At 31.7% G+C, this 17,267-nt stretch overlaps 2 protein-coding genes across 2 annotated transcripts; both read right to left on the minus strand.

The window, feature by feature from the left end:
- Positions 1-540: 540 nt before the first annotated feature.
- LOC123918347 (cannabidiolic acid synthase-like 1) lies at positions 541-5,454 on the minus strand. Its single transcript, XM_045970370.1, has one exon. It carries the CDS (start codon positions 4,982-4,984, stop codon positions 3,353-3,355), a length of 1,632 nt encoding a protein of 543 aa, XP_045826326.1. The 5' UTR covers positions 4,985-5,454; the 3' UTR covers positions 541-3,352.
- Positions 5,455-9,791: 4,337 nt separating this feature from the next.
- LOC123916676 (E3 ubiquitin-protein ligase SINA-like 10) lies at positions 9,792-13,780 on the minus strand. The gene is made up of 2 exons (XM_045968191.1): positions 13,341-13,780; positions 9,792-10,922 (listed from the first exon to the last, which is right to left on the minus strand). Exons 1-2 carry the CDS (start codon positions 13,665-13,667, stop codon positions 10,263-10,265), a joined length of 987 nt encoding a protein of 328 aa, XP_045824147.1. The 5' UTR covers positions 13,668-13,780; the 3' UTR covers positions 9,792-10,262.
- Between the last annotated feature and the right edge of the window lie 3,487 nt (positions 13,781-17,267).

Here is a 17,267-nt window from a genome sequence, read left to right on the forward strand (position 1 = left end):
TGTGTACTCAAATATTTTTCAAAAATATCAAACTAAAATATAGTAGTAGAAGAAATGTCAAACATACTAACGCTAAACAGAAGAATAAACAATATTATATGCATATGCTTATTAAAATACTAACGATGAAGGAGCATGTACACTTACGGCGATGTTTCTCCGGTTGGGTCATGAAGGAGTCCAGGGATCATTGTATCAGGCCTTGAACAAGTGAGTTGCACACCGCACTTTAAACTGCTTCATTCTGGAGGTGAGTAGTTTAGTGGGGGCTAGAATTAGTAATTGAGATAAAATGCATGGTAGGTGTTTGATAAAATGCCCCTGAGAAATATTTGGTGTTTAGCAATTAGCATCATAAGGTTTTGGTATGAATTAGAAGACAAATGTTTTATCACAATATATTTGCTAATTTTGTTTTTTATTCCAACATATTTGCTTATATTGCCAAATTTAATTTGATGTATTGATTCACTTATGAGTTATTTGGAATGGTTGATACATTGATAGGTGATTATAAATTTGATTCACTAGGTGATGAGATTGAATGGACAACTTTAGAAGACAATTGTGAGTCGTGGCAGGTAAAGCTAGGCATTTTTCAATTTAAATTTACAATTGAGAGGTTGAGTTAATTTTCACAAGCACTATGATTGGTCTTAAGATCAGTTTATGCTTTATGTTAAATAAGTTCTTAAACTGCATATCCAATTGAATTTGATCTCAATCAGAAAGTGTTATTCAAGTTTTCTTCAACGGTGTTATTCATCACTGCACTTTAATTTTCTTTTCCTTTATGCTCTCTCTATATCAATTTGATAAGATAGCTTATAGTGGAAAAATGTTCGCCACTACTAACCATGGCCACACCACACCCTGGTTTCTTACCTCTTTTTTTTTTTTTTTTTCAAAAAAATTTCTCTGTTAAAAATTTGAATTCTTGCCATTGTTCCTCTTCACAGTTAGTAGGTTTCTGTTGTTACTAACTGAAAGGTGGCAGCTACTCAACAGTCTATGATTTGTTGGACTAAGCCAAAGCGAGATGTACAAAATCCACTTCGGATGGAGTGCATCAAGGTAGGCTGCATGCATGATGTGGAGGAATATTGTTGAGAACCTGTGAAGCACTGGTACGCCAATTTTCAAAAAGTACCAGTACCGGGTACTGTAGCGGTACGGGTACGAGTACTGTGCGGGTACTGTGCGTACCTGACGCGTACCCCTTTTTTTTTTTTTTTTGCGTTTTGGTACTGTAGCGGTACTTTTCGCTGTACGGTAGTCGACTGGACAGTTTTTTTTTTTAATTGTTTACACGTTTTCTTTTGCCTGGCCCAGTTTCCAATTTTTCTGAATCATTATAAAACCTAATAATACCTAATAATCACAAGTTACAACCCTAATTTTGCAACTCTTTCACCTACCCCTGTCCTTTCTCTTCTGCCTTCTCTCAGTTCTCTGTCTTTTTGCATTTGGATTTGGACTGTGGAGTGGAGGAAGAAGAAAAAGTCTTCACTTTTTTTGTTACAATCGTTAAAAGTAGTAGGAAGAAGAAAAAGTCTTCACTTTTGTCACAGCTTTTGTACGTATCTGCTACTTTATTGCCAAAAAGAAAGGTACTACTAGTACTACTGTTTGTTTATATTTTATTCATACTTGTACGCATCTATCTGCTACTTTATTGCCAAAAAGAAAGGTACTACTAGTACTACTGTTTGTTTATAATTTTTTCATTCTTGCTTAGATCTTAAGTTTTATTTCAAACTAGTAACTTTTTAATTTTGATGTTTTGTCGTTATTTTGTTTCGTTGTCGTTTGAACAATATATTTTAATTAGTTTTTTTTTTGGTAACGTACCCGTACCGTTGTTTTTTGAAAATTGCCGTATTCCGTACCGGTACCCGTATCGGGTACCGTACCCGTATTTGTGCAACACAGTTGAGAACTGATGATGGTGAATGGTTTGGTGGGTTGTCTATATATTTAGGAAATTGCAGTGTATTTGTTGCAGAGTTATGGAGTGTTGTGGAGAGCTTGAGATTAGCATAGAGACTTTGGGTTCAAGAAGGTGGAAATTGACACAGAATCCTAAGTTGTGGTGCATACTTTAGATAACAGAGAAGCTTGGAATGCAAGTTAGGAGATTTATGGAACTGGATTGGGAAAGCAAGGTGTGTCACATATTGTGAAGTCAACACATATGATAAATAGTGATAGCTAATCATTCTATTTCATACATGTTAAGAAGTCTTGAATTCTTCGGGAGATTCTAAACTCATATCATCAATAGAATATTCACCCCACCAACAAGGGAAAATAGAATCACCCTTCTCATTCTCACAAAGTATAGCTTTCAAATTCTTCTCTTCTTCTTTACCTTTAATTGCCTCATATTCAAGCCTTAGGGTTTCAACAATCTCCTCTTGCTTCTTTTTCTCACCGTCTTCCACAATGTCTTTTCCAGTCAAAAATTGTGAATGACGGCGTCACAATTAGGATAGCCACATGCATAGAGTTTATTGTTGGGTGATGTGATGACGAGTGCAGTTTTTGCTTTGCACAGAACAGAGAGCTTTGTTACTTTGTTGAAAAGACCGATTTTGCGTTTTGAAAACATCATGTCAGACTTGTTAGGATTTTTCACTTTCTTGATTTCACCAATTTTTCTCTTTCGTGTTTTGGATTTTGTTGCATTGTTGTTTACGGCCATTAAACTTTTCTTATGTGGGAACATAAGGAAAAACTAATTCTCAATTCTAATATGGTATCAGAGTCTCTCCAAGATCCGTCGGGCTACCAACCATTTATATCTGCGCCCCAAACCCAATAACGCTGGGCGCGAGGGTGTGTTAAGAAGTCCCACATCGATTGTGAGATGACCTGAATATGTGTCTCTAAAGTAGAAGCAAACCTCATCATACAAGCCGGTTTTGTAGGGTTGAGTTGGGCCCAATAAACACATATTTAACCATCAATGATGTAATTAACAAACTCAGTAAACTTATAGATGGAAAAAAGTTTGAAAACAAACACAAGTCACTTGAACAAAATCCACACATATAATATTGGATTGATGAATGTTGCATCAGTACATTTATAATATCAACTAACTTGGTCTAGTTTATAAGGATTAAACTCAACCCAAGAAGCCTAAAAATATCTCTAAAACATTTCTTGTGTATAATATGTAAGTATCACCCAAAAAAACACTATTTAAAATCTTGGAGCTTTTCCTAGTGAGCTCCCACACCAAACTCTCCTAAACTTTTATTAATTAAAAAAAGCATACATATAAAATGGAAATAACAAAGCAGCTTATATTTTGTTATTACTATGACCTATGTTGTTCTAAAGAATTCTATCTGTGTTTCTTGGACACAAGTGAAGGTATACTCTGTTCATTTCTGAAGAAGTTTTGAGGATCAACTTTAGTCTTCACTTTTGCCAATCTTTTGAAGTTATTCTTGAAATACTTAACACCCCAAATATTAGCTTGCTTATAGCTTGTGTAGTCAATCTTATTATTCACTCCAATATCAAGATCTCTATAATTCAAATATGCACTTCTTGGAGACTTTGAAACAAAAGGTTCCATATAACTATAAAGTTTTCTTATCCAATTGATGTGCAATTTCTCAACCTCATGACCTTCTTGATGCCAATGCACTGCATATTGAATTACATATAAGTTTCCATATCTATGTGGAAATGGAGTCTCAGATTCTGAAATATTATCCATTATGCCACCATAAGGTACCATTACCATCATTGAATCTTTGGCACCATCTTCACCAAACATAGGCCATATTCCTTCTAAACCAAATTCAGGAATGGGAATTTTCACAAAATCTGATTTTGCTTTGAAAATATCCTTCTCACCTATAATTCTATTCAACAACACTTCATGTTTTCCACCATTCGGAAATCCGAAGAGGAAAAGAACCGATTCAATCCAACTCATCTCGGCACAATCTTCTCTAACCAAACCAAGCTCAGGCAACTTCTCTTGCACCAAGGGTATGAGTTTATCTACACCTCCAAAAAATAAGGATTGAAATAAAGCTACTATTGTTGAATTTGACTCTCCTTGTTTACTTGAAGTTGAATTTGTCGATTTTATGACGATACCAAGGATTATGTTTTCATCAAGTTTACTTGCCACATATTGCCACTTGTGAACAAGCTTTGATGCATTTTGTTCCAATGTTCTTGGAACATTAAACACTGTCACAATTGATGGAACATGAACAAGTTTTATCTTCCATGAAACTATGACTCCAAAACTTGCTCCTCCACCACCTCTAATAGCCCAAAACAGATCCTCACCCATTGCTTGTCTGTCAAGAAACCTACCCTTCACATCAATTATGTGAGCATCAATGATGTTATCGGCTGAAAGACCATATTTACGTACCAAGAATCCATGTCCACCACCACTGAAGAGTCCACCAACACCTACTGTAGGACAAACACTGGCAGGGAAAGCGAGATTTCGGCTTTTTTGGCTAATTGCATAGTATAGTTCACCAGCTGTTGCACCAGATTGAACCCAAGCTGTTCTGTTTTCTACATTTATTTCAATTCCTCTAAAGTGTATGAGATCAATGACAACAAATGGAACCTCAGAAACATAGGACAGACCCTCAAAGTCATGTCCGCCGCTTCGGATTTGAATCTGTAAGCCATGGTTTTGGGAACAAATTATGGCTTTTTGAATATGGGAAATTTCTTTAGGTGTGATGATTACAAGGGGTTTTGGTATTGTGTTGGTTGCAAACCTCAGATTTTGAATTGAAAATTGGAGTATTGACGAGTAAGATGAATAGTTTTTGGTGTACACAAATTTAGAGATTGAAGTGGAGTTATGTGAATAACTATAGAGACAGTGAAGGAAATTATCTTCATGAGTACTAGTATCAATTGCTGAAGATGTAAATGAAAATAAAATTGCTATTATTGCAATACTCAAATATGAACTTAGAGGCATCATTTTTTATTCGTGATTTTTTGCATATGATGCTTCAAATTTATAAACTAGTCAAGCGTGTGATTTTGACTCATGATTTGTTATTTTATTTTAGTAAAGGTTCCTTGATAAATATGAGTTTTTTCAACTTTATTACCATAAAGTTCTTCATTTTTATTTGAATAAGAAGTGGTTGTTGGTTTTAGTCAAAAAAAAGTAGTGGTTGTTTGTTGCTACTTTGCTACTGGCTAAACATGCAGGGAGACCATTACAAAAGTTGCACAAAAAAAAATGGATATCAATTTGTCATGGTCATTTATTTCAATATATAAATGATTATCATCTATTTTTAATATATATAAATTGATTATTGTTGAAACATCATAATCCAATTCACAGAAAAGGAAATAAGGCAAAAATAATGCACAATATAAAGAGTCTTGCACACAATTGTAACAATGAATTGATTTATGTGAACACTATTTTTATGACATTTGGTGGACATACTCACTCTTGACTCTTGTTTTGGAGTTTCTCTTGTTTTATTGTCTTGTATACTACTTCAGCCAGCATTAATAATTATTCTATTCATCAATTTATTAATATTAAATAAAAAAACTCGAACAAATCTTATAGTATTGCTCAGGCTACAAAAAGAATTAATTAGAGAATATTTAACTACAAATATGATGCTTTAATTAACCTCTCATCATTCTCTTCAAGTTGCGGCAAAAGTTTAATCTATTCCAAAAAAAGTGATTAAGTAGGCTTATGATTTTTCTAAATAATCAAGTAGGAATGCTTGCCACTATCATGACATCATGAAACCATCAATCACACATTCATACTTGCATTCCTCTAATCACCGGCTTTAACACTGCCACATTTATACTTCACATATAAAATAAGATACTTAAAAAATGAATGAGTTAGCCACTAAATAAGGATTATATCTCAATATGATTATACTATATACTATAATAACATATATTTAAACTAATATTGTTGAAATAAAATGATTTTAGACTTTTAACTTTTGTTATTTATAAAAATACTAAAGTACAAAGGGAAGAGGCGTCATGGAGATACCCTATCATCATTGAGTATGAGTTTTGAGTTATACTTTTTGTCTCCGCTTAAAATTGGGACGGATTTGAAAATACCCGAACTTTATGAATTTGAGTTTGGGTAGGACAAAACTCACCCCTGCCCAATTGCCATGCCTAATTTTCAATGTGACTTTGCTCTATTTACTATTCTTATTGTTTGTGTATTGATAAGAAAAATAGATATAAAAGATAAATTAATAATATTCATTTTTTATGAATTAATAATATTCATTTAATAAATGTATTCTGCTCTGAATGAGCAGAACGGGTAGCTCCAAATAGTAGAAACAGGTGGTTGATACACTGGTCTTAGCTTGTATGTGATTGTGAGGGTACCTACAAAAATGTTAGCACTTCATCGCTAAAGTCAAATATTTAAAAGAGGGAAAAACTAAGTAAATTGGATGTAAATTGCATAATTTAGAATTTAGAGATATGTGTGTATATATATAAACATGAGTATGCATGAATATGTATGTAGAGTGACAATTCTACTACGTAATAAGTAGGACGTGGTTGTCCTTACTAGTTATTTGTGTTGGTCTTATTCAGGCCCGGTTTTGGGCCAGGGCAACCAGGCCCCCAGCCCAGGGCCACCAAAAAAATGGGGCCTCTTTTTTTTTTTTGAAGCCCAATATTTAAACTATTGGTTAAGTAATTTTTATGACAGTAAAAATCACAAGATGGTGATTGGTCTATTGGTCCGAAAATGTGTTCTAAGGTTCCAATATTGTCGGGTGGTGAGTTCAAGTCTCACCTGAGGCATGTTTTTCATTTTATTTATTCTATTTTTTGTTTCTTTTACTTGGTAAGGATTTGTTTAGTTTTTTTTAAGAGTCTCTTTATTAAAAAAATTAAGGAATTAAAGAAAAGTGGTTGGGAATTGAATCAATTGAACATTTAGGTATTTTATTATTTATTTGATTTGTTGTGTAAATGTTAATTTTATTTATTAATTATCTTTTCATTTTTTTATTTATCGGTTCAATTTCAACGATGCAGAATATGAGTTTTTTATGTTAGTTACACGGATAAATTTTTTGATGTTTTTAATACAATTTAAATAAATGATGTTCTTTTTTAAAAAAAATTATATTTTGCATAAAAAAAATTATATTTTTTATTAGCGATTCATTTTTATTATTTGTCCCGGGCCTCCAAAATTTCGGAACCGGCCCTGATCTTATTGCTTTCATTGGGCAAGTGTATTAAGCTTTAGTCCGGTCCAAGACATATTCCACTAATGAATTCCATAAATCTTTTAATTATGTTTATCTATTTTATTATAAATGGATAAGAAATAGAGGATAGAAAATAAAATGAAACCAAACTCTCAAATTTCATGCTTGCGTCGCTTGCTTAATGAAGTGTGTAAAATCTCTCAAGTGTCAACATTGGAATGTGACACGTCACTCAGAAACCTTTGAAATAAGTGCTTTGTAGTTTGAACATGTGAAAGTTGTCCCCACCTCGGTGGAGAAAAATCCAGAATCATGAATCTGCTGCTACTGGAGATTCAATTATTATTATATTAAAACTGTTCTCTGTCTCTGTCTCTGTCTCGGTCTCAAGATAACGTAGACATAAATGAGAAGTTTGGAATTATCTTTCTCATTTATCTACTAGTACTGTATTTTTCACGTAGTATGTATAAAATAACAAATTTAGTGACCAATTCACACAAATTAGTAAAAGTGTGTGTAAATCAAAGAAAATATATTTTTTTACTAAAAATCAAAGAAAATTATGTCTATTTAAATATATTTAATTAAAAAAAACAGAGAAATTACGGTTACAAATGTTGGGAGGACTAAAATGGTTTTAATTAAGGAAAATCTTCTTAAATTAAATATCATCTACTTCCTGTCCCAAAATAAATAACATGTTTCCCAAAATAAAATATCAAAGAATAAGTGTGTTACTGCTTGCTATAATTTTCTTTATATATATGAGTCTATATATAGTATATGCGAGTGTGACCAATAGTATTATTATATCCACTACTAGTTCAAGAAACATATATTTCAATTCCTAGAAAACCAAAAAAGTAAAACTTGTTTGTGAGATGGCTTCACTAGTGAACGAGAGTAATGATTCAGAATTAAAGAAAGGATGGATGGAAAACTCTTTCTCCTCTATATCAACTCCACCTCTTCAATTAGTAGCCATAGTTGGTATTGTTGTGTTCTTATTATGTATTTCATCATATATGAACATGCAATCAACAAGCACCAACCTTAATTTGTTTCTCTTGTTTTTGACACTTGTGATTACTGTTATTTCCCTGTTTGGACGCTATGTGGCTCCACAATCTAATGTGACAAATATGGATGGTGGAGATGGGGGACAATCTACTTGGGGATCAGTTGCTTTACTTATGTTTCTTTTGGTTTTCATTTCAAATCGACTTCATCCTCTCTTTGTTGTTGCAATTGTTTTTTTATATATGTATGTATTATCTGTTTAAGCATGCATGTTTTCGAATCACGGTGAAACTTTGATGTATTAATTGTCGAAACTTTAAAATATATTTTTTGTTAAAATTACGGTGTTTTATTGTGATTCTAATGTATTAAGTGTATTAAGTGGTCAGTTTGATGAAATTAGAATGATAAGTCATATTTATCAATCCATCTTTTTTATCTTTTGTAATTATATAGTTTTTTCTTTGTATTAACTCTCCTCAAGGAAAGAGAGTTCCGGTAAGAACTCGATTTTTCTCGAATAATTCATCCTAAGGAGAACTGATTAATCACTTGAGTTGAATGTCTTGGTTTACTATATTATTATTATGTAGTATTAGCTAGGGTTTTCTTCAAATAATCATAATACATTAATATAAAGTGGTTTTATAATGTTTCTTCATTGTTGCTTATGTTTATTTTGGTTTTGATATTTTTATTTATTTTTTGATAAATTGATTTTGATATTTTGTTTCTTCATTCTATCGTTGTTTCTACAATCCTTTTCTATATATTTTTCGTGGTGGAAGTCAACATTAACATCTGCGGTGCAACAAGATAACGAAAATTAGCTTGAAGGATAACGGTTCAATAAATTAGAAACGTAAAGAACCTATTTGATACCTAAAAAACATAAAATGACTTAACTGTTACCTAAAAAGCTTAAAGACATAATTGTTACAAACGTAAAAGTTAAAGATCCCTTGATGTATTTGGCCAAAAGAATATAACCACTTGTGTTATCGATTCAGTTATATGACAATACACCGACACAAAATAGTCATGATACAAAAACAAAATATGACCTCATGAGTTTAATTCAGTTGTTAGAAACATCGTATTATCGTATTATATATGCAAGAGTCGAGGTTCAAACACTGAACACTCCACTTCTAGCCACTATACTACTTGATAAAAAAAAAAAGTCATATATAGATATACTACTCGATAAACAGCTGAAGGCAAGAGCCTCTCATTGAGCTTTTCGTTGTTTATCAACAAAAAAAAAAAAACTATCACAGTTCATTCAAAGACAAAAACACAACCAAATAATACTTAGACCTATATGATTAAAAAAATATATATATTTTATAAATAATTACGTAGACCTATATGATTCAAAAAAAATAAAAATTACTTAGACCTATATATCTCATTGTTGGCCTATAAAATTGATTGATTTTAAGGTGAAATAGTTTATGTTTAGATCTCTACATGAAGAGTACTAGGAACATTGCCTTTCCAACAATCACTATCTTATTAAATAAAATATAAGTAAATTTCATACTTTAGAGATAGATCTCACATAAAGTGATAGAATCTACATCAGTTTCACTCCTCCAACTTCCAAGGCTCCAATAATAATTCCATACAACTTGATCCTATGAAACTCTTTGCAATATGACTGTGCAGAAATATTTTGTAACCAACAATTGCTCTATTCGTATCTTCTGCATATATGTATAGAAAAGCTCTTACATAAACTAAACTAATTGTCATCAAAACTTAGATTTTTAACATACTACATAGTACATACTTAAGGGTTGATTTTGAAACAATAATCACATACATTAACAAAAGCATTTTTTTAGTTTCCTACTCAATGAGAGCACCTTTCTTGAGAGCATTCAAATCCAATTGCACCCACATCGAGTAAATTGTTCAATATGACAAACTCCTAAATGAAGTAAATACATATAGCAATCAACTAAGTTGTAGTCCCCTTCAATCTTAAACAACGGTTTGGTGAGACTTTATACGAATATCCAATTTGAGTTGTCCAAAGTTAAGATGATCTGGAGTAATCATAAGAAATCCAGTTGTAGGAGCACTACCATTATTGTCTTGAATGATATTCACAGGAGTTTTCAGTTTCAATGTGGTTGCATCAGTCATAGCCTTGACAACATAATGAAAACCCGCCATTGCTTTGGGACCAAGACAACTAATATGGACCATATTTCCCAATTTCTGAAGGTAAATATTGTGAACAATAAATAGTGTTGCATCATTTTGATCTATAAGAACAATTTCTTTCTGACGAGTATTTAAGGAGACAGATATGTATTTGCCATATGTAAACTGTACTCCAAAACCTACATGCCTATGGCTGAAGTGAAGTGCTAACTCCTTGGATGAGGCAAGAAAGCCGCAACCTTTGTGTGGACATTTACATGGTGTATATATGCATTCCTTCTCGTGGCTGCCTTTCATATTGCAACTAAGCATTTCTTTACAGCCATAATTTGCATTTGGGCATGATATTTTAATAGATTCCAACAACTTCTCCACAGCCCGGCAACGATTGTACCCAATGGGCATTAAGCACATGGGACATTTGTTCATAAGTTCGCCACAACACTTAGAGCAAGCAATATGGCCATTCTCACACTGAATTATCATTTAATCACAAAGAAAGTTATCAAATTAGATCTCTCATTACATGGAACAACAAACAAAACAATAAAATTAAATAAAAAACGCAACTTTGAAAGGCTTGCATGAAGTAGCTAGATAAAAAAATTAAAGAAATATGCAGCAAAAGTGGCAAACAGTCAAATAGTGCTCCTTCGCTTTCTTTTGAAGGAAAGGAGAGGTAAGGTAAATTCCCCCATCTTTTATTGACTACCTTCAAATTACAGTAACCACATAAAATATTTTCGATGAAAAGTGACATACTTTATTTTTTTGAAAAATTGACATACACATACTAATCATAATGTAAGGCCACCATCATTAGCATTGTGCTTCAAAAGCCAACGTCAATTTAAATTCGAACATTACAGCAAACAACAAATATCAACAACTTTGAGCACATGGAATGTATGAAGTATACATTTTAGTAAGTTTTGAAGATAAAAATTATCATCACGATGAATTTATCTACAGTCACACATCAGTAAAATGAGCTTATTTGCAAGAAAGATCTAGTGATTAAGACTGATTTCCTTTATAATTATATGTCCTCAACAGTTTATCGCAGAACATCAGCTATATGGTTATGAGAACATAAATCATTTACCTCTATACCTTCATGACAAAGTTAATTTAGTTTTGTGGTTAAATTTGAAGAGCAAGACTGCCATAGAAAATTCATCCAATTGTAACAGTGAAGACTACGGACAACAAACCCCTATGTGTGTGTGTGTGTGTATATATATATATACACATATTTGTAGATGCAGGTGAATATATTAAAAAAATTAGATAATGCTAAGACATTAAATTCATTAATTAGCATTGAACCTTTGGAACTGAGAAAATAGCATCGAATCTATGTAGCAATTGATTTTAAATTCATAAATTATTATATCGTCATAATTAGGAAAGAACAAATAAGCAAATACACCAGCATAATTCAAAATTCAGATTCAAAACAGATAAAGGATAAATCTAATCTAATCTAATCTAATCAAATCTATATTAAAAAAATTATATAATGCTAAGACATTAAATTCATAAATTAGCATCGAACCTTCAGAACTGGGAAAATGGCATCAAATCTATGTAGCAATTGATTTTAAATTCATAAATTATTACGTTGTCATAATCAGTAAAGAATAAAAAAGCAAATACACTAGCATACTTTGAAATTCAGATTCAAAACAGATGAAGGATAAACCTAATAAAATGTTAAGCAAATCGAATTTTACTACTGCGTTGAGTTGTAAGTTCTTTCTCAAATTAATGTCAATATGTCATTCAATAAAAAATGTATATCCTTCCTAAGTTATAGGAAAGTGCGGTCAATGGATCAAATCCTAAGTTTTAACACTCCATTAACGGAACTTTGCATTAGATGTTTATATTCTTCAAAGGTGTTGCTTTTGAACCCTCAAATGCAAAATGAAGAGAAACATGTCTCTACAAATACCTATGCCAACAAATCAACCCTCACTCAGCCACATTTCAGGAATAACAAATTACTTTAAGGGTCAAACAAATCATCGAAAAGTCTACACTTAAACCATGGCTTTTCACAGGGGAGTCCAAAACACCGCAAAGATCCACATCCAATCCAATGAACTTTTTACTGTAAAATCACAGTTTACCCACCAGAACAATTTATCACGTAATCTTAATGCATTGGTTTCGAGTTCATGGATTGGTTGTGTTACGGTGGTTGAATTCATCAATCAGGTAGAGCTGCTTCCAATTGACTTACAATGGATGTACAACTTCCCCATTTCTTTTCAATAGGGAACTTCCCCTACATCTCAACTCACAATATAATCACTAACCTAATCCTATGAACTTAGCTCGGTTGGTAGCGTCATTGCAATATACAGGGTTAGGATTCGAACCGGGATTCTCCACTTATTCACCTTAACGGGTGAAATTATGGCCACTAAACTACTTGACCAAAACAAACATTACTTTCAGATCATCAACAATCAGTTCACAGAAACAAAAAAAGACCAAAATTTATACACAAATAAACAATCATAAGAACACAAAAATGAAAAATTCACAGTACAAACAAAATAATCCAGAATCAAATAAAAAGGGGAATGAAACAAAAACTGACCTGAATCTTAACAACTCAAAATCCCAAATCTTAACAACTCAAAATCACTGTTTTTATGGTTCTAAATTTCAAATCAGCAGAACCCTAACTGAATTTCTAAGCATATTAACCTAAACCTAACAACATTACTTTCACATCATCAACAATCAGTTCACAGAAAGAAAAAAGACCAAACTTTATACACAAATAAACAATCATAAGAACAAAAAAAATGGAAAATTCACAGTCCAAACAAAATAATCCAGAATCAAATAAAAAATTGGAATGAAACAAAAACTGACCTGATATATAGGAATTGACAATGGTTCAGAGCAAATGAAGCAATCAAGAACATCAGGGTCAGAAATAACTGCAGAAACGCTCTTACCCATATCATTAGCTTGTCCTGAGTTGGATCCATTGGAGGTTCCTTCATTTGCGTCGTTTTCTAGGTTTCGAATTGGGATATTTACCATTTCGAACCCTTCTTGTGATGATTGTTCGTTTTCTTCTTCTTCTTCTGTGGTTGTTGGTGCTGGTTGTTCTCCGTCGTCAACCCTTCGGCGCTTCTGGTTTGGGTTGCTAGGTCCTTCACCGTCGTCGGAACCACCAACCGAGAATTTCACCATCTCTGATTTTTGCTTTCAAATATCAACAAACATTCATTTTTTTAAAACTGTTATGGTTTTAACATTGACATAAAAAGATGCTCATGGTTTTTACGTAATAAATGTCTACTTTTAACTTACCAAAAAAAAATGTCTACTTTTGTTTTTTTTACCAAAATATAAATATTTACTTCTATTAATTGTTTATTTCCATATTGGAATTTTATTTATTTTTTTGGCTAATATTTTTCTTATCTTGTGTTTTATTTTTGGATTAAATAAATTGTTAGTCCTAATAATTATCAAATTTTTATTTTTCATCCCTAAAAAAAGTGGCATACTTTGGTTATACAAAACTATTATGCATGTAGTTTTAGTTTAGACAGTTAATTCAATGTTTTTCTAATGATTATTTTACGGATATATTTAGAACTCTATAAATAAAATTCAAAAAAAAAAAAACTCTAAATTTAATTTTTAAGTTAAGATTTTCGTTACTTTTGAGTATATCTTTTGAATTTTAAAAAATTCGTATATTGAATTATAAACGTACCTAAAAAAATACTTATTCAAAAATTTAAAAGGCTGGATAATTAAGCATGTGGTCAAGGGTTCATGTGTATGACGAAAATTCGGCTGAGAGTTGAGAACCCACCTTTTATGCCCCACAGGTTCTCCGACGAATATTAGTCATCGCTAATAGTAGTGGAAACTTCGTACCAATAATAACATGGTAATCCAAAAAAAAATAAGAGTATTTAAAACAATCATTGATGTAATTAAGTGATTAAGTGTATGTTTGGTTCTGCGTCTGGTAGAATTGATTTTAACAGAATTGATTTTGGTAAAATTGAGTTAAACAGAATTGATTTATGTTTGGATACATTAATATAAAAACGATTCTCAAAATTTGATGTTGTTTGGATAATTTGAAACAAAATTGTTTTTGTATCTATAATTACCAAATTGAATTTTAGTGTATTTTTTCATAAAACATAAAACAAAAATTACCAAAAATTAATTAGTTAAATATAATATTTAAATAAAGGCATATACTTAAAAATGTTAAATTAGCATAATAATTAAATAAAAAGAATCTAAATAAAAATTACAAATAGATAAATATAATTTAAAGTTCAACATTATAACAAACTAATTATTTAACCTAGACTCTATAATTTGATTACGAATTAAGTCTCGAACATGATCCATCTTTGACGAAGAAGCTACATTGAAAACTTGTGACGGATCCAAGTTATTTGATCTATGAATTTCATCATGGTGAATGACTGTCTTCATAAAGATTAAAATCACTATCCACTTAAACAATTCTTATGATAAAGTTGTGTATTGTCATTGTTTCGACTACTATTTGAACTTGTGTTTCATATTTGAACTTCGGCATGTGACGTAGGATTGCAAATATATATATATAGAGGAGAAACAATAGCAATAAATTCATCCAACAAACATCAATCTAACATAAGTAATGACAGCAGTTGGCAAAAATAAATAAAAGGCCATATGCAGATTTACCAAATCTGAAAACATACGGAAAGAAATCATTTCTCAGAGAAGAAATTGAAGTTGAGTTGATGTGTAGTAATGAAGGAGGAAGAAGACGCGTATGTTTCTTTCCATGAGTAATTGTTTGTGTTGGAAAATTAAGAAGAATTTATGGGTAATAAATAAAAGAATACCTGCCACCCAAAAAGTCTGAATCATGTTTCAAGTTTACTCACGTCTGGGAAGGAAATCGCGTGAAAGAGATCCAATTTTGAGTTTAGCCAAACAAGCCATTAAATTGCAGAATCGCATTTGCAAAAAGAAGACTCACGTTTGGGGTTGTGAAACTCCAAACCAAACAGACGCTAAGTTCAAGTAGTTAATGTGTTTTTTCTATATTGAAGAACATTTGAATTCAATTTACCAATTGTTAGTTGGTCTAGTGATGATTGATGTTGGACTTGGTAGAAAAAACCACGATTCGATCCCTTGTAATTGCCATCGGGAGGGGCTATAACCACTTGACGTCAGAACTGACTCCGAATCAAATTAGACGGTCTAGTGGACCGGACTGGTGGTGAAAACAAAACAAAAATTGAATTCAATTTGTGAGAAGCATTACAAATTAAAATTTTATTTACATCGCAGTCGAATTTCAAATTATCGAGACCTCTTCTAAAAATCAAAGGGTTAAAAAAAAACATTATTGTTGTATTAAATTTTAAAAATAAAAAAAGGAACGGGTGAGTAGAATACAGAGTTTAATTTGTACCAAAAAAGAAATATAGAGTTTAATTGTAACTATTACATTACACTCACAATTTGTGAATGAAAAAAAAATTTACTTGTAAACAAAAGTTTGCCAAGAAAATGTGGTGGGTAGATAGGCCTTTCTGAATTTAAGGAATTGAAATCCCAAAATTTTAAATTAAAAAAAAAAATCATAATAAAAAACTTGACCAATAAACCAAATTGTCAAACAACAATCCAAATTTTGTGATTATTAATACTTTTCTTTTGTGTTCTGCCTCAGCAACTTAAATTTTCTAGGCAGCCTCAGTGCAGGTGTATTTAAAATAGGGAGGAGGGTGTCAAGAGTTCCACATCTGATATAAGATGATTTGAAGATCAATTTATAAATCGTGTTTGTTACAAAAAGAAAAAACACTAATAATGTACATAAGCTAGTAAAATGAGGTCTCTTACAAAATAAAAACACTAACAATGTGCATGTAATAAGCTAGTAAAAATTCTAACCAGAATCTAGTTAAGACTCACAAACAGTCTTATTGATGTAATCATAAGGTGTGATATTGTTTCCATTCAATTTCATTTCATGTCAATAATCATCATACAAGTATCATCTGACTTCAAATTTACTCTGTCAAGGCAGCCGCAGCAGCATATTTTACATCTCCTCCTCAACAAGAACTGCATTGCATCCACCAGAAGGGAGATTGGATAACAGCAGCCCCATTCTATTTACAATCATTTCTATTTGATAAATTAAACATCTCCTATATCAATGCTCAACATTGCAGTTGATTTTATATCTTCTGGTTTAAAGCTCTTTAAACATTCTATTTATGTATCAGTCAAAATGATTTGAAAACAAGGTCTCATACTCTCATGGTTCAATTTCCTTGGGTGCCTACTTCATTGGCAATAGCACAACATCAAGACTTGCCTAAACTATTCGAAAAAATCATTTTCCTAATTTACATCATTGATCAAGATGGTAAACAGAATCAATAATGTCAACTATTTCCATAATCAAAATTAATCTATTCACTAATGTTTCTTTCTTGCTTGCTTAGTTGCTTCCCTCTAGAGTCTAACCAATTCAACTTGATCAAAACGACGATCAAAAGTATACAGAAACAATAAAATAATGCACAAAAACAGAAATTAGAAGCAAAACAATGATAAGATTTGATCAAAACATCAGAACAACATACGAAAGAAACCTCGCTATAGCTTCATCAGAACAATCTTGCTATAGCTTCATCATCAGTATGAGTATACAAAAACAGAGCAAAACAATGCCGAAACTTGATTAAAACAACTGAATCTAAATCTTTAAAGAAACTACAAAATGATGCAGAAAAACACACA

This window comes from Trifolium pratense, linkage group LG3 (assembly GCF_020283565.1).
Source record: "Trifolium pratense cultivar HEN17-A07 linkage group LG3, ARS_RC_1.1, whole genome shotgun sequence".
NCBI classification, from domain to species: Eukaryota; Viridiplantae; Streptophyta; class Magnoliopsida; order Fabales; family Fabaceae; genus Trifolium; species Trifolium pratense.

Coding starts and splice junctions, on each gene's coding strand:
- LOC123916676 (XM_045968191.1), bottom strand. CDS start 13,667: ATGGTGAAATTCTCGGTTGGTGGTTCCGACGACGGTGAAGGACCTAGC. Junction 10,923..13,340: donor TGTCAATTCCTATATATCAG/GTCAGTTTTTGT, acceptor ATGATAATTCAG/TGTGAGAATGGCCATATTGC.
- LOC123918347 (XM_045970370.1), bottom strand. CDS start 4,984: ATGATGCCTCTAAGTTCATATTTGAGTATTGCAATAATAGCAATTTTA.